The sequence below is a fragment of the Pleurodeles waltl genome, chromosome 5, assembly GCF_031143425.1.
Source record: "Pleurodeles waltl isolate 20211129_DDA chromosome 5, aPleWal1.hap1.20221129, whole genome shotgun sequence".
Lineage (NCBI taxonomy): Eukaryota > Metazoa > Chordata > Amphibia > Caudata > Salamandridae > Pleurodeles > Pleurodeles waltl.
The window spans coordinates 606157755-606184709 of NC_090444.1; the positions used below are offsets into that span (position 1 = coordinate 606157755).

At 41.0% G+C, this 26955-nt stretch overlaps 1 protein-coding gene across 2 annotated transcripts in view; it reads right to left on the minus strand.

The window, feature by feature from the left end:
- The window catches only part of KIF26B (kinesin family member 26B), a 577552-nt gene that overhangs the window by 80064 nt on the left and 470533 nt on the right, over positions 1-26955 (minus strand). For both annotated transcript variants that reach the window (XM_069234446.1, XM_069234447.1), the window contains 3 exons: positions 14143-14405; positions 3893-4076; positions 629-788 (listed from right to left, as the gene is read on the minus strand). In XM_069234446.1, coding sequence (XP_069090547.1) covers positions 629-788; positions 3893-4076; positions 14143-14405 — 607 coding nt within the window. The remainder of the gene's footprint in view (positions 1-628; positions 789-3892; positions 4077-14142; positions 14406-26955) is intronic.

Genomic DNA, 26955 nt, shown 5'->3' on the forward strand with positions numbered 1-26955 from the left:
AGTGTTCAAAGACTTTAATGGAAGGTCCATTTTCCTTACAAAGTTTTATATAGTCAAACACATGGTAAAGTACATAGCATAATCTTGTTCAACCAAATGCACAGTAAAGTAATCAAAGCAATGTGCTTCTTTAACACAGCAGAGGAAAGTAATCGACATAATATCTTTCCAAAATCTAACTTGGCATACACTAATGATCATAAACACCTTTTGTGAAATAATGTCTGATAAAGAAGAGGAATGCAATAAAATGTAAACTATAATCCACTAAAGAATACGGGAGTGAGTAATTTCCTTGTGCAACATAACGCACTGTTAAGTAATCTGAGCAGCGACCTGATACAGGGTAAAATAAATTACAGTAATCATGTCTTGTAATCTAATGCAGAGCCAGACAATGCAATCTTCCATGATCTCCCAAGGATTAACTTGGTTTTGAAAATTCGCACAGATTATTGCATATTATAGCAATTTAAATAGTTTTCTCAATGCATACTAAGGTAGTAATAACATGCTCTGTATCCAATCTAATGCAGGCTGTACTATTCGGAGTATAAGAGACAGTCTGCTCTCTCCAACAGTTTCCCTGTTGGATGGTCATCGCGATGTGTAACTTTCCCTCACTTACTTGTATGGGATGTGCTTGCTGCCATTCACAAGGGCGAGGATGACATTGCCCAAAGCAGACAGCGAGAGGCAAAGACCTGAGCCTCCATCCCGGCTCTTGCTCAGCACCTTCACACAGCTTCCCAGGTCAATGAGGTGGAGGCGACTGCGGCCTCCAGACACTGCAGAGGAGGCGAAGGGACAGAGAAAATCAAATTACACATCCGCTGTGTATGAGTTACCTGTAAGAAAGATATGCTTGATAAAGAAAAAGAACTAATCCTGCCATGGTCTACAAGGGAGGTCATCTTTAAACAAAGTGATTAAAGAGTTACACTTTATAAAACAATTACGCATTACAAAGTTTGTAAGCACACATTTGTAAAAACATTTACTTGATATCTGCTGCTGGAGCAAACTCACTAAATTTCAAAGCCAGAATCAATTAACCTACCCAGTGCTGCCAATTTACACAACACAATTGTGGGTTAGTATTTCTATCTATGGTTGCAAGTGCTTTTTTGCACTACCAGAAAAAAACCACTATTCATGTTACGTGCATGTAAACGAAATACAAACTTCGACTTTTGGTGGGCAGAAATAACATTTTTTTGCTGTGGTCAATCCTATTTTGTCGATGCAGACAAAATATGAACAATGGCTTTTGCAGTCACAAAAGAGAAGAATGCAGCACAAAACACAAGACACAAAAAAGATACACAACTACAAATATGTATTATTGTGCAAAAATGCATCTAGGTGCTATAAAGTGTTCCACTTCATAGTGTTACTGTCAGGATGTGCTTCGTATTCGTCATTAAAGATAAAAAAAAAACACAAAGTATTAACGCAACAGTGATTTTTTTTTTTTGGGGGGGGATACGTGCTTATATCATGGTTAAATGGCAACCACAATATATTCATAATTTGCAAAAGTTATGCCAGCCTTACTAAAGTTTTAGTAGATGAGAGATTTGGACATGTCATCCATATGTTCCTTTAATCAGCACCACTGTCACAATCACAGTGTGAACATCAGTAGGCCCCAAACGCCAGCCCTCTGTTCATTTCTTTCTCTTTTCCAGTCTGCCCGCTCCTTAATAAAAATGGATCAATGAGCCAGTGCATGTAGCTGGCCCATAACAACATGCTTCGTCGTATAAGAAATGTGTGCATCAAACAAAAGCACACAACCTGGCATTGAAAATAGAAAATGTTGCTAAGAATGCGTAGAATTTTGCAATTTAATGACCTAGAACAGTTTACTTAGTCCGAAGGTAAGATCAATGCACAATTTTCAACATCTCATTCTCATAAAACCAGTATCTCAAGACTCACTTTAGACTTGGGCGGAATTCTCCCTATAAAACATGTTCTTGAGCATCTAAACAAGGACACTTACACTGAAAGTATATAGCGGTATTAACTATAGGTACCTATTTTAATTACGCATGCCCATTGCAAATTTGCATTTTTCGCTTCCCTTACACAGAATGTTGTACCCAGTACAACCATTTCCTGAGCTCTATGCTGTTTTTACATGTGTATAAAGTTCTGGATTCATTGTCTTGACGGTTTCACTAGGACAACAGCATCTTCGCATGGACACTGAACCTTGGCAGTCAGATCTACCAAGGTTTTCTCAAAAAGTCATAACTCGCTCAGTTTAAATGATTTGCCTACAGATGAGCAAGTTATGTTTTACTAACTCACAACTATCTCTGTCAGCATCTAATCTAATTATGTGCTGTCTACAGATTACATACATACCCACAGAAAATATTCGGAGCTCACAAAGATAGCTAACTTACAATTATGGCCCTCATTATGACTGTGGCGGTCCTTTGCCAAAACCGCCACAGCTGCAGGAAGACTGCCAGTGCTGGCAGTCTTCCGACCACTGTCTAATGACTGCCACTGGATATCCACACCACAGGCAGTCGGATATCCAGCGACATTCATCACAGCGGCCGGCGGCATGTAGGCGGTTCCACCGCAGGTCCCATCCCCTAACAGAGGAGGTCCTTGTCAGACGAGTTACGTGTCATCTGCAAGGGGAGGGGGTTGGGGGTGTGTGTGCCTGTGTGTATGAGTGTCATGAATAGGGGGGAGGGGGAGTGTCTGTGCATGCATGTGTGCCTGTGTGTAAATGTGGTGATGCGTGTGGGTATGCATGTGGACAGGGGTGGGTGTGTGTGCATGGGTGAATGTGTAGGGGGTAAGGGGAAGTGTGAGTGAGTGTGTGTATGTATGTAGTTGAAGGGAGGGGGTGGGGAATGGACAGTGTATGCATGAGTGATGTGTATGGGTATGTTAGCGTGTCTATGGGAATGAATGTTGTGAGTCCGTGTGTGAGTGGGGGATGTCTGTGTGTGATTGTGTGTGTATTGCTGCATGCATGCGTGTGTGCGGATGTGGTTGGGGACGTATCCTGGCGACAAGAATGCAAGTTCCTGTTGTCGGGATACTTTACCGCCAGCATTTTGTGGTGATGAGACTGTCAGGAAAATGCTGCGGAGTCCCGAGTTGGAATGACCTCGGTGGTCATCCGACTCCCGCTGGGCTGCAGGTGGAAACCTCCAGCCCGGCAGGCTGCGGTAAAGCGGCAGGACAGGAAGGGTCGTGGCGGTTTGGCAGTAACCAAACTGCCGCTATCATAATATGGCATTCTGCACCGCTGGTCCCACGGTGGTAAGACCGCCACAGCGGCCCAGGCGGTAATTATGAGGGCTTTGTAACGATGACGGTACGTAACAATAGTCATAGTTTAACTTACATATGCATAGTACTAGGAAATTAAAATGATTTCCTTTCTGTTTCATTCTACTCTTTTCTCAATAAAATATTTAATAATTTGTACACGAGTATTTACAACTTTGTTTTCAAAAATATTTTGTGGATTGGGTCCAGTGTAGCAGACTGACTGACATTAAGTGACCAAGACATGTGAAGTAAAAGGAGTGCTACTAGGTGTGACTGAAGCAAGTTAATGAAGAGGCATTATAAGATGAGCACCTTTAAGCAAACAAAATACACTACATTAACTATTTCAGAAATTCTGTTTGCTTTCAACTAAAATTATATTTGGTTAGTGAAATCGTTATAACCTGCTTCCCTTCCTGTATTTTCATGGTAGCTGCAGGCTTTCAGATCACATCCTCCACCTCATTTTCTATCCTCCAACTCATAGTCTATCCTCTTTATAAGCAATCACTGAATCCAAATCATTGAATGTGAGCCATTGAGCTAAGTCTTGACTGAAGGCTGTAGAAACTGAGGTACTCACTGCCACCTTTCCCACTCTTCTCCATTCGGTACTGGTAAATATGCAGTGTGAACAGCATGTGCGAGTTCCGATGGTCCTCCTCATCACAGTCCCGCTGACTGCCCTTGCGGGAGGCGATGGCGGCATCCAAAAAGAATGCAGCTTTCTCTGCTGTGGGAGCACGGAGTTCACTCTGGTTTTGTAGCTGAAGGAGGAAAGCACACAAATACTGTTATACTTTTGAAATTAGGAGTAAATTGTTTTTTGAACTACAATTACAAAGAACATTGAAGTAGGTTATGTGGCAAAGGAAACAGTCAGTCAATTATGATGTTCTGAAACTCAAACTAATGAACGGCAAAACAGCTTCATTGACAACTCAGACCCCTCAGTAGTGATAAAGTAGTCTTCCTCAAGAGAGTTTCTTCTTTGTATAGATATGACTGCAAAAGCTATGGATAAATGTAGTTAATGAAACTGCATGTAAAGGGATTAAAAAAAATAATATATATAGATAGATATATATATACACACACACACACATATGTACACACACACATACATATAAATAAATATATATCTGAAAATCCTTCAGCACCCGAAGCAAGTGAGCTGACCAAAAGCAAGCTAAAAGCTTCAAAGATGTTCTAAAGAAAGATGTACTTATATTACAGGATATTGAGGAAGACATACCACTTTATATCGTGCAAACGAGTCAGACATGACAAGTGATTTGAACTTGAATCATGCAGCGGCATTTAATAACTGTGAATCCAGGCTCAGCACTAAAAAAAACTGAATTGAAGACCCAATAACTGTGCTTCAGAACATCAAATTGAATCTAACACTAGATCAATATTGCTACAGCATTAAAAAAAATCAGTGAGAATACAATGAGTAAGATTCACTTCAATCACAACCGTAAATGTGTCTACTACATAATTACATACCAAAATTAAAGAATAGAAGTTGAAAAATCATATAGCATGCTTCAATATACAGGCCATGAAATGGTTTTCCTTGCAAAACCCTTTCTGTCCAGGCCTGAACTGTTACAACAAATTAAAGTCCAAGTAAAAGCTGTGATTCGAAGAACTTTGAACAGATATTGTTAAATACTTCTCTCAAAAGGACCTTCTAAAAAATTTCCCAACGGGGAGCTTAAATAGGAACAATACTGTGTAAACCCATTTATAGCTAAAAATGGGATCACTGACACCGTAAGAAGGTATCTGTACACATTGTTTCTCAAAGTAAGAAAATGTGTCCAATGATGCAAACGTTTAAAACCCGATTATAGGACTAAATAAATTTGCTAAAAAAAAGATATTGTACCCCTAAGTCCCTTGCCTCATCCTAAAAACAACCCTCTCGTAAAATATTTCTGAGAGGAAGAAAAAGGGAAACATGCATCCTTTAGGCAAGATCCATAAAGGATCAGGATTTCATGACCTTAACAGATTTCACATTTAGAGAGGATATCAATTCCAAGCAGAAATAATAAAATACACTTATGTACAAAAATAAAGTAATATTGGTAGCAACGGTATTTGATATTCCACGGAGTCACAGATCCATGGAGCCTCAACTGATCACTATCACTGTGTTCTCAACAAGAATGTGAAAAATCGACAACTGATCCTCTATATTGAACAGACTTATTGTAAATTTTAAAAATGTATGACAGACAAAATGTGAAAATGTGTACAAAGAAAACATATAAAGTAGAGAGCGTGTGAAATAGCAAGAAAACTTTTTATTTACATCTTTGAAAGTAAGTCACAATGTGCTAAAGGAGAAGGTATGAAAAGCAGTATACAAAAATGTATGAAAACATTGAAGAGGGGAACATAGTTTACATACATAGAAATTTAAAGCAGTTTCCAATATATTTAGAAACAAAAACAAATAAACAAATCCCAGTCTACAGCTAAGGATAACAGAGAAAATCACTGATTTCTGCCTGAAGAACATGGGAACACTGAGGTTCATAGAAGTAAATGGTGCAGAATACGTTATCCATATGTTTACACATCACAGAATGTTGCTTAAACATTTCAGTAACCTCGAACCAGAGACAAATGCACTAAACTGTACATAAATTAGATGGCAACCCATAAAAAAAATCATAAATAGTCAATGGAAGCTCAGATTCAATTTAAAAATTGACTAAAACTTAAGCCATTCAAACCAATTCAAAACCAGCTAAAATATTTCCAACAAAGATGGAAAGATTAGCAAATGGAAAACTGCCAATAAAAGCAGCAACAAATTCTCAAACATCTCCGTCATACCATCATTCATAGACTGTAAACCACAAGATCGTGATACTAATCCAGGACTTTTAAACATCTCACTGACAATGCTCTCACTGTATCCTATAAATGACATCACAGGCACGCATTACAGACAGAATAAGCATTGGCAAAATCAAAAGGTCTTGCAGTAGAGAATTGATTCTGCAAATGTTTTTTGTTCATGCTTTACACAGCATCAACACAGATGCTGTACAGCATTGAAGGAAAGATTAAAGAAAGGAATGAAAAAATGAAGCATAATGATGCAGCTGCTGGACGTTGTCATTTTGTAGGTGAGTGCATGCATTAAACATGCATGTGTGTCCCTACAAAGTGATACAGCCCAGAGGGCAAGTCATCACACTTTTATTTTATTTTTAGTGGTATTGCGGTCATGGTAGCAATGTGGAGCGGGCAGGAGAGCAACACGGAGGACAGACCAGGGGCAAAGAAACAAGGGGAGAGAGAGGCCAACAAGGTGGGGACACTGAGGCACACAGGCGTGAGACAGAGAAGTGGACGATATAGAAGTTCACGGGTGAGAGTTGAGGTAGGGGACAAAAGCACACAGGTAAGAGAAAGCAACACAAATAGGGAGAGAGAAGCACATGAGGGACACAGCTTGCAAACACATGTACCCTCGTAGAGTGCTTCAACAAAAAGAAAAAAAAGCTCTCAAAACGTAAGCAGTGCAAGTACAAGTACCATTCTTCAGAGGAAGTCCAAACACAAGAAGAGGAAGTGAAACTGGCATGTTCTGATTAACAACAAAGAAGCAAGCAAATGAGAGGGCCAATGAAGCCAACCAATTGAAACGAGGACAAGCACTACGACCTCTGCAAGCCAACTAAATGTCTCACAAGTGAAAGCGTATGCACTGTCTCAGCCGCAACCTCAAAATAAATAAACACTGATATGTTTCATTGTAATACTACTAAGTGCATCATATTTGCTGTAGTACAATGCATGTAAAGATTAAAAAAAAATATTTCAAAAGCCATGAGTCGCAAAATGGCTAAGAAGTTGGTTTATGAAATTCCTTAAAACATTATGAAGGTCTTCCCACTAAACGGTGCAAAAAAGTGGGAAAAGATTGAAATGAAGGATTGCTTGCAAGATAAATGAATAAGTGCATGTACCGAAAGGTAGTTATATCATGTGTCCATTTAATAAGCAGGTGAATAGGCTAATAATGCCCCTGACAGTTTTATTTTTCTCTTAAGCCCTATCTTCTGCTGCTTTGCATTGCACATGCTCAGTTACTGGCCATACATATCGCGACAGATGATTATTCATTCACTGACATTCAAAGTTACGATCGATCCTCTGTCACAGGATTCATCTATGGGTGAAAATGCTTGTATTAATGGGTGTCACTAATCATGAAGCACCAAATATTTCATTGAACATGGTTGCTTAAGCAAGGACATGCACTAATCTGCTCTTCTGTACACAACAACAAGAGAGGATCTCATAAAAACAGCCTGGTTCATAACCCACTCTACAAGACGTACACCCTCAAAACAACCTTCAACTAAATATGTTTTTAATCTATACTTTAAAAAACCAAAGCTCTTGTACAGCTTGTCAGAGTCTGAAACCCTTTAGTTATTAGCTATAGTCATGAAGCAAAGCCTCAGGAGAGTCACATGCAGGTAATGTATAATGGTTCATGAAGTTTGGACATCATTTAATCTGAGGAGAAAAATGAGGAGAACTGAGTGGAACTGAGAAGGGTAGATGGCAAAATGGAACAGATTTAGGAATATCATAGAACATTAAAATGGGTCTGAGACAAATTAAGGTATGGTATGCTGTTTGAAAGAGAGATCCATAAAAGTGATGGGTTGAAATTGTTAACTACTGGAATTTCCCATGGGTAGCATCCCATTCTCTATTTTTAGCCTGTCTGCCTCCCTACAGAAGAGGATCAAACATCTACAAAATAGTTTCCGCTCTATGCCATAGAGGAGTAGTTACACAGGAACTGTCAGCAACATCCCCGCTGAACGGGACCACAAACAACTCACGAAATGTCTTGGCCTTCTAAGGCTTCATCTGTTCAAGTTACTGCGGCAGGTAGAGTGGGCTTGGGACTCAGGGCAGGGCATACCTCTTCAACATGGAGAAGCTAAATACTGAAGAAAATATTTGGTTGAGGGAAAAGCTTGGATATGTTTCAACCTTGATGAGCGGTTTAGGCATATGATAAGGGAGATGGCCTGCAGCAATCTTTATAGCACAGGGCAGAATGGCGATAAAGTTATTACAGCAATCTATCCCCTGAGACTTAAAGGTTCACAGAGAAACCGGAAGATAGGCACTGGAATGTTACTGTATAAGGCCTTTATCAGCCATTAATCCTCCCTGCCAATCGTTTGCCCCACAAAGAGTGCCCAGCATTCCAAAGTTCATCATATGGACGTGTGTCTGAGATGGGGAAGGTGGGTTTAAGTTACTGTTATGTTTCTAAGACGTTATACAGGAGGCGTCAAAATACCAGTAATAATGTAGTGCTAGAAGTCAAGCCTTTCAAAAGCCTAAGTACATGAGTAAAGTGGATTTACTTCCCATAATTTTTAGCAACCGGAATTGAGCATGGAACTGCTTCCCTTTCAAAATAGTATGCATGACCAAGTCATGGCTGATTTTGTTCAGCAGCATGTGCAGTAACCCAGGGATCTTCTCGGCCGCCTCTCTTCCTAAACTGTGACTGATGAAGCAGAAATCGTGCACTTTCGGCACCATTGGAATAAAAAGTATTGCTAAGGAACACACTTAACATATGCTTGAGAGCATCATATCACAAGTTCTTCTGAAAGCTCTTAAAAATCTAAACGGTTCAAGCAAACCTTTAAACAATCTGTAACACAAAGAAAGTCACAAAGTAACTAGCAATGGATATGCAATCAAATATATATCCTGGACAGAAATGTGCCTACCCTCAGGCAACGGTATATAGCGGTCTGTACTCCTTAATACCACAGACTATTGTCACACCTTCCTGTACCACACCAGCACTCACAAAACAAACTTATATACACTAAAGAATTGCTCCAACATTCTACCCAGTTAACACATCTCCACAAGAGATTCACATTTGCATGAACTCTGCTTACTGCTCCTCGAGCTCATCAATACGGACTTTCTAATTCCATGTGCAAATCTAAGAAAAAATAATGGACTTCTTCAAAATATAAATAAATGAATAAATAACTACACAATTGTCTCTTGTTCTAACAACACACATTTACAGCCTGGTCACAAGTCACAATGACCATTCTTCATGCTTAGCCTATTGATGTACACAAAAAAGCACTCAGAGCTTCCCAGCGATTCTAAGCTCAAAGGATCTGAATAAAATTGTCTTGCTGGCACAAAGACAATAACACATTTAAGGCCCCTTCACAAAGCACATTCTGCCACCAGACGATCACCAAAACCCCAAAACTAACATCCTAGGAACCAAGCCATGTCACCAGAAGGTAAGAAAAGAGTGAGGTCCTGTCAATAGCGTTTCTAAAGTCTCCACTGATTATTCACTCTTGTGAAAAAGAATACCCCAGTTGTGAATGTCGTTGTTAGTGCTTGGTCATTCTACACCATCTCATTCTATCCAGTCCTTTTAAAATCTCAGCTATCATATTTGCCTCCCACTAATAAAAGGGCAGCAAGTGGTGGGTGAAATCTAGCTCTGTGATGCCAACTCACATACTAGGAGGGTGTGCGGCCAAGTTTCAGTAACTTCTCTTGCGCCACTCAACTTGGTAGGTATTTTTATATTTTTATCCATACACGCATTTCTGAAAAGGCCCCATTTTAAACTTATCACATAAAGAACACTATTCCTTAGGCCACCCTATTACCTGGTTAAAAGCCTGCTGTGTATCCCAGGTCACTCAACAACAGTAGCAATTGTACAACGCCCAACTGAAAGACCCAACCCTGGTACTCCATAAGACCTGACTTTTGGAAGACCCAATCATATTTCTTTCAGGGTACAACCATCAAAGCACCAGAACAACAAAACCAACAGCCTGGAAGGAGCTTGAAGGTCGAGTTGACAGTGTTATGCTAAGTGGATAGCCCAGAAACCTCAAGCCCACGCTAAGTGCTTAATTTGTAAGTAAAAAGGCGCCGGTGCTCAAAGCCCTCCCCAAACACGCGGCTGCTGCAATTAAATGTGTGAACACGGAATACTCAGAAAGCGTAATCCCGAATCCATCTCGGGCCTCTTCAATCCATATAAAGCCACTCCCTGCCCCTTCAGCTCACTCTTGCAGCTTTCTACTTTCTCTCTTTGTGACGCTTTTTCGCTTTACACTTCATCCGTCTTTCCCTTATGTGTATTTTACTTGCAGCAAATGCTTAAGGCAGAAGAATAAGCCCTGGCCCTCAAAATTAAGTGGCGGTGCTCAGCACCGGAAACAACAAGCACAAATTAAGCACTGCCCCCGCTCTTATACCGCATGTATGGGTCAGGTTCAGCTCTCACTCAAACCAGGCTGAATGAGGACAACCAGAAATTGAATTGAATTGGTGAGGACAACCAGATATTGAATTCTAGATTTAAGTTTGCTCAGACATATGCGGTGTACAGAGCAGCTCCTGGCAGCCAAAGAGGCTGGAGGAAACCTTCCATCGGAGGTGGAAAACTCCTCCATCTTATTTGGCTCAGGTGATGAATCATTCTTGGCATTGCATACCATTTCTCCACATTTTACAAACAATAAACTTTCCACATTTCACCCAGAAATCTGTACATATTATGCATTCAGTGGGATTCCTTTCAACCATTTTACATTTATTTTAAGTATCTCCAGCAAATAATGCCTGCGGCCTTGCAACGTCACCAACATGCTAATTAGTTCTCACTTCTAAGAATATTGAAAAGCTGAGTGCTCGGCGTTACACTCACTCTTCTTACCATGGTGTCTTTATCAGATGTTGCTTAATGGAGTTGCAACAACTTTTTATAAGACATCTAAATGTTCACATGCGCGCTACGGATGGATAAGGGGGTTTACGTGCCTTTTGTAGTAAGAACATGTTTTCGGTAGAAATCTGACCTGTCACTGCTTATTGTTCGTTTTGACGTTATGCTTCGGTTGCATTTTTGGAAATTTTGGCTGATTTCTTTCCCTCTAAACAAGTGTCGCCTCAGGAACTTCGTACGTACTAATGGGAACTCTCTAAATGTTATTTTTCACGGCAATAAGACTTGACGATTCAATAAAAAGAATATAAACAAAATGATAAACAAGCGGCGCACAGCATCCGAATATGTAAAAGCCACTTCTAAGGGGGTCATTTCGGTTATCCAGTTGGAAAAAAAGGTTCAATCATTTTTTTCAACTAAAGAGCCACAAAAATCGTATCCTTTACTACCTCAACATCTGGTGACATTATCAGTCTGCATGACCTTATAAAATGAACGCGTTAATGATCTCCCCAGACACCCCCTCGATGCTACTACTGCCTAATTAATCAGGGTTAGATAGTTTGATTATATATGTCCCAAGGACAAGGTTTCACAGTTCAAATATATTAAATGTATATATGTTTTCAACAGAAAATCACAAGATCACACATTTAATAAAAAGTGTGATGCAAAGGCCTATCAGTTGGCACTTTGAATATCACGTTTTCTTGGAGTCTGTCTATGGGGTGCTTGGGTCTTTGACCTCTGAGGGTGTATACTGTGGGGTGAAGTTGTCTGAAAGCAAAACATTCAAAGTGACATTGTGTGATGTGCGACAGTTACAGTGTCCGAGAGGGAGGGTCTGTTCAGAATGAAGCAGTGGTTATTAAAAAAAAAAAAAAAAAAAAAATCAGGTGTACAGTGGTCCAGTGGGGAGGGCCCTGTACAAGCTGGTTATTCTGGCCTCAACAGTGTTACAAAAAGATGAATTCAAAAACATAATAACCTAGGTAAAACAAGGCTTCTTCCCTTATTCTTTCTGAGTGAAAGCTTTTGTTTATCAATACCGCCTGGTGATTGGAAATTAACATAGAATTTCAGAAACCTGAGACCGTGATATAGGAGCACCTGCAGCGATCTTGAACTGTACTTATTTCTATACAGTTCTCCATAAATGTATGCATTTACTGACGCTTTTCTCCACCTTAGTTACACATCAGATAACATTAGGGATCTCATCAGCATAGCTGGCCTCTTGGATTAAACACTTTTCAGGCACTGATTGCACAGATAAGGCTACCTGCCATGTAGTGGTACCATAGTGCCAAGACAGACATAAAGAGCAGAAATGGTATGAACCTAAGTATCCCAAGGGAGCATTCGTCCTAGGAATTCTGGTGACAACAGTGACTGCAAAAAGGGCAGATTTACTTTTCAATTGGTGTCATGGGTTTCAATCCCACAGATGCTTTCATTAACTTTGCCAGTTAATAACTTGATGCCTACAGATATTGAGTTCAAGTCACAGCAACAAACGATGGATAAAACAAATCAGCAAGCTACAATGGCCTTACTTGCATGACAATCTCGGACAAGACAACCATTTCAGACAGAGCATATGTGCCCTACTTGCTGAATTCAGAAGAAAAGGGGAAAACGACAAACCATCAAACAGTCAAGATAAGTTGGGGGGCTCACTTCACGTGCCAAGAAGCCATGGAAAGTAGACTGGTGACAAGAGATCTCATAGACAGCACAATTTACAAGATATAATGTGTGCCTCAGAAGGAAACAAGAGCTGAAACTCATAAACACTTCTTCTGATACAGAACAATCTTAAATAGCAAGAGACATTATATGATTATAACGCCTCCGGCCTAAGTATTTATCAGACTTGGTGCCTGATCATGATCTTGGGAGATGGAATACTCTGTCATGAATGTGACAGATATTCTGTCTGCTGTATTACGACTGTCATAGGATATAAAGGACTCATAAGATGGTGGACGGGATATCCGTCACATTTGTGACAGAGTAATCCTGCCCGCCAAGATTGTAACCAGGCCCTTCATTTCTTATCAGACACTTATGAGATGTGTCCGTTGCAGCAATAATCCCAATATTTGGTGGCAAGATCCTCACCTGAAAAACCGGATGCCAGATCCATCAACACTGATGAAGGTAAGATGTGACACTCCCTACCCAAAAGGCTTTCAGATGCCTCCACTCTCCCTCTTTTTAAAACTATATTAAAATCTTATCTCCAACAGAAGTAGAGAGACGAGTTTCTCTTTTTGGGGTTTTTAGGTCAGACAAAGTGCAAGCCCTATAAGGATTGTTGCCAATTTCTAATATTAATAGCCAATTTCTAATATTAGTAGGTCCTTGTGTTTTGCTTGTAAAATTCTTGGTGGATTAGGGAAATGGGATCAGTTCAGACATACAACACAATTAATTGTTAGTTAAGCAGAACAGTGGATCAATTGATGGAAGTTTGACAGGCCACAAAAACACTGATTTCGACCTGTAAACGGAGCAAGAATATTTAGAAAATATCATCAAGATGTCAACAGCAATAATTTCAAATATTGAGGTCAAAGTATGAACATTTCCTTGGTGAAAAAGGTGTAGTGTGTTCTGATTGATGTCAATGAAACTTAGTTTCAAACGAAGACAAGAGATGGTTGATTGGAATATTATAATCAAAATCCTCATAGACATGCTATAGGATAATATGTAGTAATTTAAATTATAATTTGAGAATAGTTATTCACCGCAGATCCCATTCCAAGACTCTAAAATGATACAGTTAAATTAAAAATGGCTACTTATATTGACTATGAGGGGTATCACAGTCAGGGCTAATCCTACAATTGATTGTTCTTTCATTGGACCTTTCCACTGCCACCAGTGTTAAACAACATTGAATATTAACAACACTTAATCGATAATACTTTAAACAGAGCAAAAAGGAGCCATCAAACTTTGGAAATGCAAAACATCTAGAAATTAAAGTTAGTGAGAAAACATTATTAGGACGTCTGTAAATGTACCTGCATTCCACAGATGGGGTCCTCGCAAAGGTAGACCCCAGGAGACTGGCCGTCCTGAAGACTGCCTGTAGCAACCTCAGACAATAAATCTCTCAGGTTTTCTTCTTTCCCCCAAACCTCAACCGCTGATACACGTACGGAGAAGCGGGCCCCAGTCTTTTCTTTCCGCTCATTAATCAACTTGAAGAGCCACGAGATCGCACAGGGGATGATGCCAAGGTTCTGCATGGTGTCGTCTCGTCCAATCATAGTGTAGGATTTTCCTGCGTCGGAGAGGAAAGCAGTCATATAAGAATTTTCCCTTTTATCGTGGGCCAATTTCCAACAGAAAACAAAGTAGCTTTTAATAATCATGCAAAGTAGTCAAAATAAGGGAAACTGAGTAGGCAGTATCAAATTTTGCCTTCATATTTTAATATTTCACCCTACCCAATTCAAGACTGAACTTTCCAGGTTCTTCATCTGTCGATAATTTAATTATGACCATGTGAAAAGAAGCAGTGTTGAATGTGGACAGGGGAAACTTTGTTGCTCTTTAAAGACCTCCTTCCTCTCCTCAATTGACAGCATCCCGATGTTACATTTCACTTTCCAAATATATTTCCATCGAATATCAAGTTAAGCAAAGCTTCAAATACTGAGCTGCGGGTGGAAATGCTTGCCTAGAAGTTAAAAATTTCACCAAGCAAGGAATCAAAGCTCATCTGAAGCATTTGTAAAATAGAGGCTGATCACCGACAGTGGCACAGCACCATTGTTGTTATGCAGTTATGTTCTTACAAAGTATGATTTTGTTCTAAAAAAAAAGCAGTGTTCTATGTTATCATTATTTGCATTCTTTGGATCTTTGTAATATTCCGCAGGTGGTTGTTTGCAGCTTGCCTGTGGTAGCAGGACTGATTTTTTTGTTTAAGTACCTACTTTAAAAAAAAGCAGTCCTGCTGTCACAATTATTTTCTATGTTGATTAGTACAAGAGCACATACTGAAAATGTATTTATAAATAAGACTTTATAGTTCACTAAGGAGGGTTTGCCTCGTTCAGCTCTTCCAGTGTGGAGGGTGGCCGAACGTTTGTGTAATCACAGATGGGGATTCGCTGAAAAGGTATGGCAAAAGGAATTAAAAGGTCTTGAGATGTAAAAAGTTGGCAATGAGGTATGTAGCTGGTGAATGGAAAGTTGAAGAAAATTATGGAGGAATGCATGCGTTGTTGTTCTGTAAAGCATTAGCTAGGCGTTGACTGTCATATGTTGTTTAGAGGCAATACACTTCTTTCCCCAAACAAAGTAGATGGTGGATGGAACTGGTTCATTTTTGCCATTAAGGCATTGCCAAAACTAAGCAAACACTCAGAATGGACTTTTGGTGGCCAGTTTTGAATAGTGATGTGAAACAACTGGTAAGAGATTTTGTAGAGTGACTGGGTAGCCACAAGATTGACATGACAAGAACTCCTCCTATGGTTTGTTGTAAATTGCTTTCAGGACAAGGAAGGAAGTTTCATTGGACTTTGTGTATCCATCATCTAGTGAGCTGGTATTTCCATTTATCATTGTTTTGGCAGATTTGTTGTTGAAATGGCTGGAATTGGCCTGGGTGGAAGGCATCAGTTGGAAATATAACGTTTTTAGATGAAGTGTTCAAAAGAGGCAGGTTTCCCCTCTTTCCCTTTTAAATGACAATAAGGTTCAACTGTAATCTGTAGAAATTGAGTCTTTCGTGATGGCGTGTGTATTACACACAAAAAGCATACAATATAACATCCAGAAACCAACTGCACGGTTGAATGCTTTAACAAAACGATCAAGGCTGTCATTCATCGGCCTGATGTAAAGCTATGAGCAGAACTGCAAACATAAATATACACTATGATCCGCTTCCTCAGGCCAATGAAGCGAGGACCCCATTGGAATTGTTCAAGAATCAAGAACACGTGGGTCTGAGGTGGACGCCATGGAATAAGGATTTAAGTTCCTGAGGACACTTAGATTTGGTGAAGGAGAGCTAGAGAAAAAAAAAAGGAAAGAAGGAATTCGACAAAAGGTAGTCTGTGATGGGTGCATGTGTGAGATTTGGTTAGGATAAAGGCTTCTATAGTTAATGTATATTTGATTAAATGTACTTGTATTCAGATTGATTAAGTTAATGAAGAATGTGGTGAAAACAGATGTTGAATATGCAGTTTGGTTGGGGTGGCTATGTTGAGGCCTTGAGGTGGTGTGATAAGTAGCGGTAGTGAGAGTAGTAATGATGGAGTGCCATGATTTATTTCAGAGGGAAGATCAGACGAATGATGCTCCCAGGGAATGATTTGGGCTAACATATTATTTGCTTGGAGAGGCTGAAGTAAAGAGACAGACAAGGATCTCCAGGAAACCATATCTTTGTGATTATGTGATGGAATGATTCCATTCATGAATATCTTGTACTGACTGAAGAAAACCAAAAGGTAAATCAAAATTATAATTAGCTTTGGTTATAATACCTCAGCATACGTTTTTTTTTAAATCCCAGAAGTTCACTTAAAAACAAACAAAGTTAAATGCAGTTATGGTTGCAAATTAAAATTGAAAAAACACTGAAATGTACAAGTCATGGTTAGGACCCCAATCCATAACTTGCACAAGAACCAAGCAAACCATAACTCGCAGCACTGTTGTCAAAGCAAAGCTCCAGTGCACCAATTTCTTTTTCATAAAAAAATAAATCAGGTTTTGCGAATACATAGAACCCTGGAAAGTTTGCAGGACTCAGTGAAGGTCTATAATTTGCAAATCTGGCAAGGACTTCCATATCCAGCTATAAAAATAACGTAATATCAATATTTAATATTTTTTAGATGGATTCATGAAACCTAAGTACTTTGCAGACGATCTGTGGATTAACAGTCCAGGCATCGCTATAAATTAAGCCATTAATGGCTGTCCTGAAAAAAACAATTTAAATCCTAATTTTTCAAAAACAACTGAGCAAATAAACCAAACAAATGAAAGTTCTACTTACATGCCACATTTGGAGTAATTCCAGTCAAGCAGTTTTTTTCTTCAAAGCAAAAACTCCTAAGGGAGTTACAATTGTGGGAAATATCACATTTGGGCCCCTCCCTTTATTTCCGCCTCACCCTGACACGTCTGCACATAACTTGCCAAACCCAAATCAAATGAACCTTTTTTGGGAAAGTTTCATGCAGATTTGTCAAATAACACCAACGTTATAAAAAAAAACACTATTCAATAAAAACCTCTAACCAATCATAGCTGCGTACTGTCTATCACAAGTGTGTAATATGTGTGTACATATGTTGTGTACAATGATTTAACAATCTTTTTAATAAAACAAATAATTGGTTTATCGAAGGTTTGATCCCATCAATGACAAAATTACAGAGTGGTAGACTTAGCTAAACATTTACAAATTGGAAAACAACTACACTCCCCTGAAAGGTTCAACGTACAAAATCTTCAGTTTAGCAAATATTTCATAGGACTTAGTTAATGCCCTGGAAAGCTCCAGAAGATGAACTGCATGTTGGCTGGGATTTAGGAAGTTTATGCAACACAAACACAAAATGATATTTGGGAAACATGTTAGCAAACAAGTGCTTTTAATGTATTAAGATACTTCATGTACAGATGTGATTTTGAAAGATCATTGTTGTACCAAGTTAAGGGTACCAACTATGGTTTTCACTGTGGATGTGCGTACTCACTGATGAAGTATGCCACCTAATGTGGATGAGAGCTCATCATCCGTAAAAAGGATGTACTGTCTATTAAGACATTTGGTATTACCTTTTCACGAATACATCATTACATATAACCACAATAGGATTAGAGAAAATCTGCCACAATTTAGGCATTAATGTGATCTAGATTTTCATCGTTAATGAAGAACAGTAAATCTATAAAACGTGCAATAACTTAATGACTGGCATCTGCTATTGATAAAACAACAATCCAATATCAGAGTGTGATCCCCTGCCCTAGTTAGAGCTCAAATTATATTCTTAGGTTATGGTTTATTAAGTACTATGAGCCTCTCTGAGGATCCTTGCTACAAGGTGTTTAGTGGAAAATACTTTTGTACAGAAATTCCAAATAATGGCTAAAGGTGGAAAGATGCTCTATCTATACCTCTTTGCCAAGGTAGCTCTCAAAACACAAAGCAAATTATAGTGTTCATCTTACAAATACCCTTCACCCAACAACCATTCCTTCCAACACTGGAACTGTCAGAGAACTCCCCAAATCCCCTGCTCTTTCTTTCTCACAAAATGTGTTTTGTATTCCATATACAGTCACATTCAGCTCAGTTGGTGAAATCTGTCAAACGGATGTGTGTACTGAAGGAGAATACCTTAAGAAAGAAATATGGTCCTGGAAATTTTCCTATACAAAAACATTATTTAACATTACATGTTCTAGTCATCCTTTTATAATGATTTCCCAAATAAAATATGATTGCCATATATACACACATCAACAAAACTATTTATTTTCTCCGAAATGGTCTCTAACCAATTCCACATCTAGAGTTCGAATCTAACTTTGTTTCATTTCAGAATGCTGAAACTTAAAGGTGGGGATCCAAAAAGAGGGATGCAAACACTTGAGCTGAGCATTACCATTTACTATGTGCTGGCGGTAATCACCAGAAAGAGGATATGGCTACCAGTTATTTCATGTGGCCTAACAAATCCCTACTGATAAATCCTTGCAAGGTGCTCATGAGAACACCAGTTGCAAGGGTCCGAATAAGAATTCCTCACCAAACTAGCATGTTCATCTGTGAGAGGTCCTGATTGGAGACAGCTTTGTCAGTCTTTCACTGCCACACAGTCTGTTCTTTCTTCTTCGCTCAGTCTTAAAATCTTTCTTCTACGCTCAGTCTTAAAAAGAGAACATTTTCCGGCTTTGAAGTACCTGTACTGTGTGTCAATTGCCTTTATTTCTGACAAAAGTACATTCCTTCACAGCTTCCTTTAGTGTTCTATGTATGAGGTCTTTGATCCTATTTTCATCTAGATTAGAGAGCAAAGGTCTGATAAAATCTATTTCTGTACCAGACAACTGGCAACAAACTAGCCCATCCCAGACTCATCTCAGCCCAGGAGGCACAAGGCATTCCTCTGTTTTTTTTTTATTTAAATTTGATTTCAAGTATAAGGCCTGTAAATGGGCCATTTCAAGTAAAAGATTCCGGTTTCTAATGAGGAAATTGAACTAACTCTACCAAGGCTCCCAGAAAAGCCGCGTTAGGGGGAATTTGGAATGAGCGTTTCATACTCTGCTTAACGATTTCAAAGAAAGAAACAGACATATCTTTCACTCTCGCCCACAGTATTTTAGTTCAAACATATTGTTGGAAATTGTAACAGTAAAAGCTTGTGGTTTAAAAAAAGGCAATTCCAAGTACTCACACAACATGGGCTCTGTTTTCAAGAGAATATCACTTGTTTTGGGCCTTGCAAAGCAAGTTGTAGTAAAAAAGGGACCTCTGTTTCTGATGAGGGTCAGGGCAGTGCAAGGCTTAAGGCTGGGGCTGTGCAGACGCCTGCATGGTTCCCCATAGAACTGCTTGATGTCAAGTATCTGCCTAAAAGATCAAAGAGGGAATACCGGGGTGCACTGTGGAAACTGCCCAACATGCAATAGCGAGCGAGGAAGGAAGGAAAATGGTCTACATGGAGGGCCTCATTCCTTTGGCACCTCCAATTTTTAAGCCCATTAAAAATGATACTACCAGGTCAGAAAGAAAAATGTCCATCTACATTAGGTAAATACAAGTCAACTCAAAAGATTGCCGAATGCAGAAATGACAGATTTGTAATTTGTACCCTATGGGAGCTCGTTCTGAGCCACCTTGTTGTCCTGCTTCCTCAAGATGTTTCAAGGAGAATGTAGAGTCAACTTCTTCCCGTCCTTTGCGTTCTGCTGGTCTGCCTCTTGTCTTCTTCATGAAAGATAGGCCTTGTTCTTTTCAAATGATTGCCCTTGATCGATCTCCCCCTGGCTACTCTCGAGATGAAATCACTGCCCCTTATCTTGCCCGTCTACTTCGCTACCTTCACTGTTCACTCTATTCACCAGGGCCGGGCTGGGAACCCAAAGCAGCCCTGGCAATTTTTGTTAGACCAGCCCCTATAGGGTGCATAGCAAGCCTGACCAACAAAATGGGGCTTCGGGGGTTTTCCCCCAAGAAAAGTTTGGAAAAAATTACAATTTTCATTATATATTCAATTCTATTAGTAAATTATGGGCTTGCAGTGCACCAAAATACAGCAGTCTTTATTGAGTTTCTTCAATTATTCCCTTACCGTCACCCTCTAATGGTGCCTCATCTCTCAATAGCCTTTCTCTCACATGTATTTCATTCGTTTTGTAGCACCTCTTTTACAAGCATAGGGCGTTGGAGCACCTTACATCACATACAGAGAAAATGAATCATGTGTGTGGAAACCAGTGTATAGAAAATGTTACATATGACAAAGGGGACAACAAGGTGTAGGATTCACATGTCACCCATCCTGGTAGGCATTTTTTAAGATTGGTTGATCTGGGGAGGCATAAACTCAGGATTCAGAACATAAAGTGGTTAGGGTTGACTTTACTATTAATTTACTTCTGCCAAAAAAAAACTTTTTTAAGCACAATTAGGATAATCAAAGACTGGGAAAAAACATAACTTTCTAAGCTGTACCATGTAGTTTGCATGCTTCGCTTTGATGGTAGTTCATAGATCACTATCTTAGATTATGACTCTAACTAATGAACTACACAGTAACAAAAGGATCTCTGTGACAAAAGCAGTGCCTCACTGAGCGTTGAACATAAAATACTGTTCTGTGATCTGCATAGTACATGTTCTTTGCAGCAGGCATTTTAACCTTCCGAGCTACCTTACATGAATCAAAACTTCCACTAAACAAAACTCCGATCTCTCTCCAGCAAGTACACTAAACACCAAAATTATCTTTGCACTTTTATTGTTGTCTGAAAACTGATGGATATACAAGGAATTCTGCACTGCTTTTAAAACTGCTGTATTGTTACAATACGCCCCCCAGGAGCAAACGCAGTCCCCTCACCCAGCCTCCCAGGGAAATGCCTGATGCCGGATACGGCCAGTTCGGCCTTGCTACCCACATCTATTCTTGATTTTTGCCCCCACATTCCTGGCTGTCACTCCACCTCCTTTTTCCTTCCATGTAATCCCATTCCACCCGGCTTCCTTTCAGATGATTATGCATAAGGTAAAGTACTCAAAACAAAGACCTGGCTCTGTTATACGTCACTTCTTGGTCTTCCTCAATATGTTCCTATTAATATAATCTTATACTTTCATAACCAACCATTTTACAACCCATATTTCTGAGAGTTTGTTTAATGCCAGAGGCACGAGTGACCCGTGCTCACCCACTATCACAAAGGAAGTCACAAAGCCAACTGGGGAAAATAGGAGCCACGTACAGAGGTGGCTGATGCCAGTAAGAACTTAACATATTTATAACAATATGACGCAAATAAATGAATGTATATGGATTTGGTTGTAACATATTTGGTGAACAGAGATGATAAGCATGTACAATCAAGGCTTTGAGGACTGACAGGCCAATCAAATAATCCAAACCACAAGGCAACATTAGGAAGACCTAAGCCACACACATGATGTGCATATATTACAGCCAGGCTGCCACTAGGATCATGTTTTTTTTGTTAAAAAGTGACTCAATCCCCAGTTACTGAACTCTTCAGGTAGCTTCTCCAGAAAAGCTTTGATGATGATAAAGGTTGCCATTTACACATCATAAGAGTTACCCAAAAGAGAGTGTCCTCATTTGTAATGGGTTAATGGAATGCAGAATATACAGAGAGAGTGCAATAGAACCAAAATAATACTAATGTGTTGTCCATAAAGATTTTATGTAACCACCACTCACTAGCTTAGAATACTTTCGTGGTCATGTAGATTGCTGCCTTGCATGTAAAAACATGCTATACTGTGGGTTAACATCATTAATTGTCCCCAAAATATTACTAGTCTTTGAAGCCTGACACAAACTAGATGGCCATCTAGATTGTGTGTCCACACAAAGAAGAGCTAAATATATCAAAACAGGGAAACACCCCTAAATGAAGTCTGTCTTCTGCCAGAACCTCTTCATCTGTTTAGCTGAAACCAAAGCAGAACTAAGGATCCAAGAGGCAACTGTTGATGCTGGCCCAGCCCCTACAATAACTTTGTTAATGGTGACATTATAAGAGACGGATGCATGACTAGCATAAACACTTATTTTGAGAATGTAAGGAAATGCCTCTTTTTGGCATTGTCACCCACTTTTTGCAGGGTCATCCCCAGCCTTCTTGCCTCCTTCCTCCTAATTTTTCTGACCAGTTTTTGTTGGCTTTAGGGCTCTGTGCACTTTACCACTGCTAAAACAGTGCTAAAGTGCATATGGTCTCTGTGTAAATTGTACTGTTGATTGGCATATTTGATTTACTGGTAAGTCCCTAGTAAAGTGCACTAGAGGTGCCCAGGGCCTGTAAATCAAACGCTACTAGTGGGCCTGCAGCACTGGTTGTGCCACCAACATCAGTAGCCCTGTAAACATGGCTCAGACCTGCCACTGCTGTGTCTGTGTGTGCAGCTTTAAACTGCCAATTCGACTTGGCCAGTGTACCCACTAGCTAGGCCTAAACCTTCCCTTGTACTACATGTGTGGCACCCCTAAGTCAGGCCCTAGGTAGCCCCATGGCCAGGGTGCAGTGTATGTTTAAGGTTGGACATATACTGGTGTGTGTTATATGTCCTAACAGTAAAATACTGCCAAATTCGTTTTTCACTGTGCAAGGCCTTTCTCTCTCATAGGTCAACATGGGGGTTGCCTTTAAATTTCCATAAAGCGCAGATTCCCTTCGGGAGCAGATACAAATATGGAGTTTAGGGTCTCTTAACACACAATTTAAAAATACATCTTTTAGTGAAGTTGGTTTTTAAATTGTCTGTTTGAAAATGCCACTTTTAGAAAGTAGGCATTTTCTTGCTTAAAGCATTCTGTGACTCTGCCCATTTGTGGATTGTCTGTCTGGGTCAGTTTGACAGTTGGGCAGTTTTGCACCTCTCTAGAAAGTGACACAAAAGGGGGCGGGGACGTAGCCTGCATATCCTGATGAGCCATCTCAGCTAGAGGGAAGGGAGGAGTGGTCGTTCACACCTGAAAGGACTGTGCCTTCCCTCACACAATGCAGTCTACGACCCCTTGGTGCGTGTCTGGGGCCTGGCCTGGACAAGGAAGGATCTTGCAAACACTTGAGACTTTGCTTTGAAGTTTGCCAACTTCAAAGGCAGAACAGGGTATAAGAAGAAGACCCAAAACCCCAAACTTTTAGAATCTTTCTGGAATCAAGAGGAACCTCTGCCACAGAGAAGAGCTGAATATGCTTTGCTGGACTGGCCTGCAGTTGCTGCTCCTGCCTTAAAAGAGTGCAAAGGGTGAACTTTGCTGTGTGTCCTGCTTGAGAAAGTTCAGTGTCGTCACCAGGCATCCCTGCCTGCACCGTGGCCTGTGGACACCGCTCGTGAGGGTCACGAAGTACCATCCCGCACTGCTGGCTTGGGCCTACCGACAACAGCTCTTCCGCAATGACGACGCCGCTGCCTGCACTGTGACCTGGTGACACCACATCTCACACCGCCCCCTTCAAAATGCAGCCTGGTCTCACCAACGCCGCTGGATGCCGTCACCGAGCCGCTGCCTGCACCGTGACCTGTGGGCACCGCATGTCCCATCATCCCGCTTTGCACCGCAGCCCCGACGCCATCCACACCAGCACTCCTGACTTCTCATCATCCCTGAGTTCGAGCCGCAACGTGTGTGACTTCAAGGGCCCGATGACCCACGCACCGACTCCAGAACCAACACTGCGATGCCGCTCTCCTGAGCTCACTGCAAGGATCACGACGCCCTGCAAATCCAAGGAACTGTTTGCTGGTCTTTCTGACACCGTAGCTTGCCATAATGTCGTGGTTTTGTTGATCACGACCGGGTCTCACCAATGTGTCGGATGCCGTCACCGAGCTGTTGCCTGCAGGGTTTCCGCCTGCTGGCCCAGCTGGAAAGAGGGCCTGAACATTGACGTAATTCGGGCAGTGAAATGCGCGACGGGGCAGTGCATGGTGGCCCCTGCACTGCCTATGCCAAGTGCATGGGCAGTGCAGGGGCCGGCGGGGGGCCCGAGTCACTCATTCCACCAGCCTTTCCCTGGCGGTGTAAACCACCAGGGAAAGGCTGGTGGAACATGGCTCATTATTCGGAGGGCAGCGCTGCTTGCTGTTGGATCTGAAACGCTGCCACCGCCAGGCTGCCTGGTGGCGGCGTTTCATCCGTGACAGTTCAGCCACGTTAAGAATATGGCGGTCTGGACCGCTATGCAGTTGGCGACAATTACCACCACCACCAGCATGGCGGTCCAGACCGCCATGTTCATTATGAGGGCCTGTATGTTGGATTTTTATCGTTTTGTTCTTGTATTGCTCAGATAAATATTGCCTATTTTTCTAAAACTGGTGTGGGGTCCTTTTGTAGATTTTTCACTTATTACTGTGTGTTATGTGGAAATGCTTTACACATTGCTTCTGAAATAAGCCTGACTGTTCGTGCCAAGCTACTAAGGGGGTGAGCAGGAGTTATCTGAGAGGGTATCTCCCTTATCTTGACTAGAGTGAGGGTCCCTACTTGGACAGGGTGCAAACCGACTGCCAACTAGAGACCCCATTTCTAACAGGAAATAAATGGTGCCAAGTGACCCATGGCCTGTAAGGTAAACATCATGAGTGGACTGCAGCACATATTGTGCCACCACTAAAGTGATAATGCAAAACATGACTTCAGAACTGCCAATAGTAGCCTGGTTGTGAAGGCTGTATTTACAAATTCGACCTGTTAAAACAACCTCTTTAGTCATGGCTAAACCATCTGTTTAAATATTAATAAGTAAATCTTAAGTTGTCCTTAAGTGCCCATAACTCAGGGTGCTTGGCCTTTAAGATTAGGGTAATGTAAATATTTAAAGTAAAACGTGTCCCTACAGTGAGAAAGACTAAAAAGACATTTTCACTGTAGTAGTGTTATCTGTTCCAAAGGAAAGCACTGGGAGTCAATGACAAAATTAAACAATGTTATCTCTACCTAGGAACCAGATATAAAGCTGTTTCTTTGACTTCTTAAAATACTTTTTAAAAATCCAATTCATTGGTAAAATTGAATTTGTAACAAATAATTAACAAACTGTACCTTTAGAACGCTACATTGTGGTCTGCCTAGAGCCTCTAGAAGCCCACTTGCATGAGCTTCCAGCCGTCACCCAAGAGCTGGATATCTCATTGATTAGGTGTGACATTGCTTTTGACAAGATGATTGTCTGGGCAATGCCCAGGAACTTAATTATCTTCAAAGGGTCCTGCCCAGTCACAGGCAGATGTAGCTCACACCTGGGCGGCCTGCCCCTCTACTCTCCTTCTAGCCAGCCAAGCACCAATCCAAGAGGAAAGGAGCTTCCCCAGAACCGGTTCTGAGTAACCAAGTAGGGGGTCTGCTCCATTCCCTGGCCACAACTCTAGGATGGGAATGTGAGTCGGCAGAAGTGAAAATAAAGGCTCTGCCATCTTGGTTTTAGGAAGTGAGGGGCACTGTAGGATTGCTTGAGGTAGGTTACACAGGAACTGCTGCAGAAGGGGGTAGAGTTACATCTGGGAACTTTCTCCCTGTTGGTCATGGAGTGACAAAGAGTCACCCCACCCACAGGCCAGTGCCAGGGATATATCTGGCACCCCTGGGCACCTTCATCAGAACACTACTGGATCTGTGTAAAACAGGATAAGGAATGCACCTGTTGTTGTGACCAAATAGGAGACCCTAAGTACTGGACATGCTCCAACTTGTACCCAGGATTAAGATTAGAGTCCAAGGGTCAGTTGTTTGACCTCCTGTTGAACTACAACGACACAAAAGCTGCAAGAAGACCACTTTCCTGAAAAAGCCCAGCTGACCAGTTTCAACTAGAACTACCCTGGACCCTGCTGCTGGCCTCTGTTAGAGTGAGTCCTGAACCTAAGTGCTGTTCCTGATATCCTGGAACCCTTGGCTGGTGTTAGAGTGTACTCCTCCAGCCCATACAGTAAATGCTGGGGCTCCAAAACATTTTGCCAACTTTGTGCCTAGAGTACTGACACAGACTAGGATGGCTGAAGTAGCCTTTGAATCACTGGTTCGCCAAAACTTTCTGGTTTGAAGGGAATCCAACTTTCAGAATAATTTCTACGTGCGAACACAGAATGCTTCACCGGGACAAATGCAGTGCAGAATCCGATCTGACCAGAGAATTTGGACTGTGCCCATTTGGAGATTTCCAACCTAATTGATGTCACACCCAGATCATTGATGTCCGAAGCGGGGCCCAGCACTTCTGCAATGTACTGTCATTGAGTCCCATTTCAAATCCAGTTGGCCGCTTAAACCACCAACGGCTCGCAGATGATTACTTTTCTCCAGAAAATGCATAAGCCTGACTAGGGCTGGCTTTAGGGCAGTGCGACCAGTGCGGCCATGCTAGGCACTGACCTGGAGAGGGCAGTGACCTCACGAGGGGCACTTTGGTTAGCATAATTTAGGATTTAAAAGCACCTGCTGCAGAGTTCCTTGTGCGTCCAGCTTTCAGGCAACAATGAAAATGTCAAGATAACAATTGTGATTAACGTTCCTGCTATAGAGAGAGATTAGCGTTCTGTCTAGTGGCAGTTTTGACTCGACATA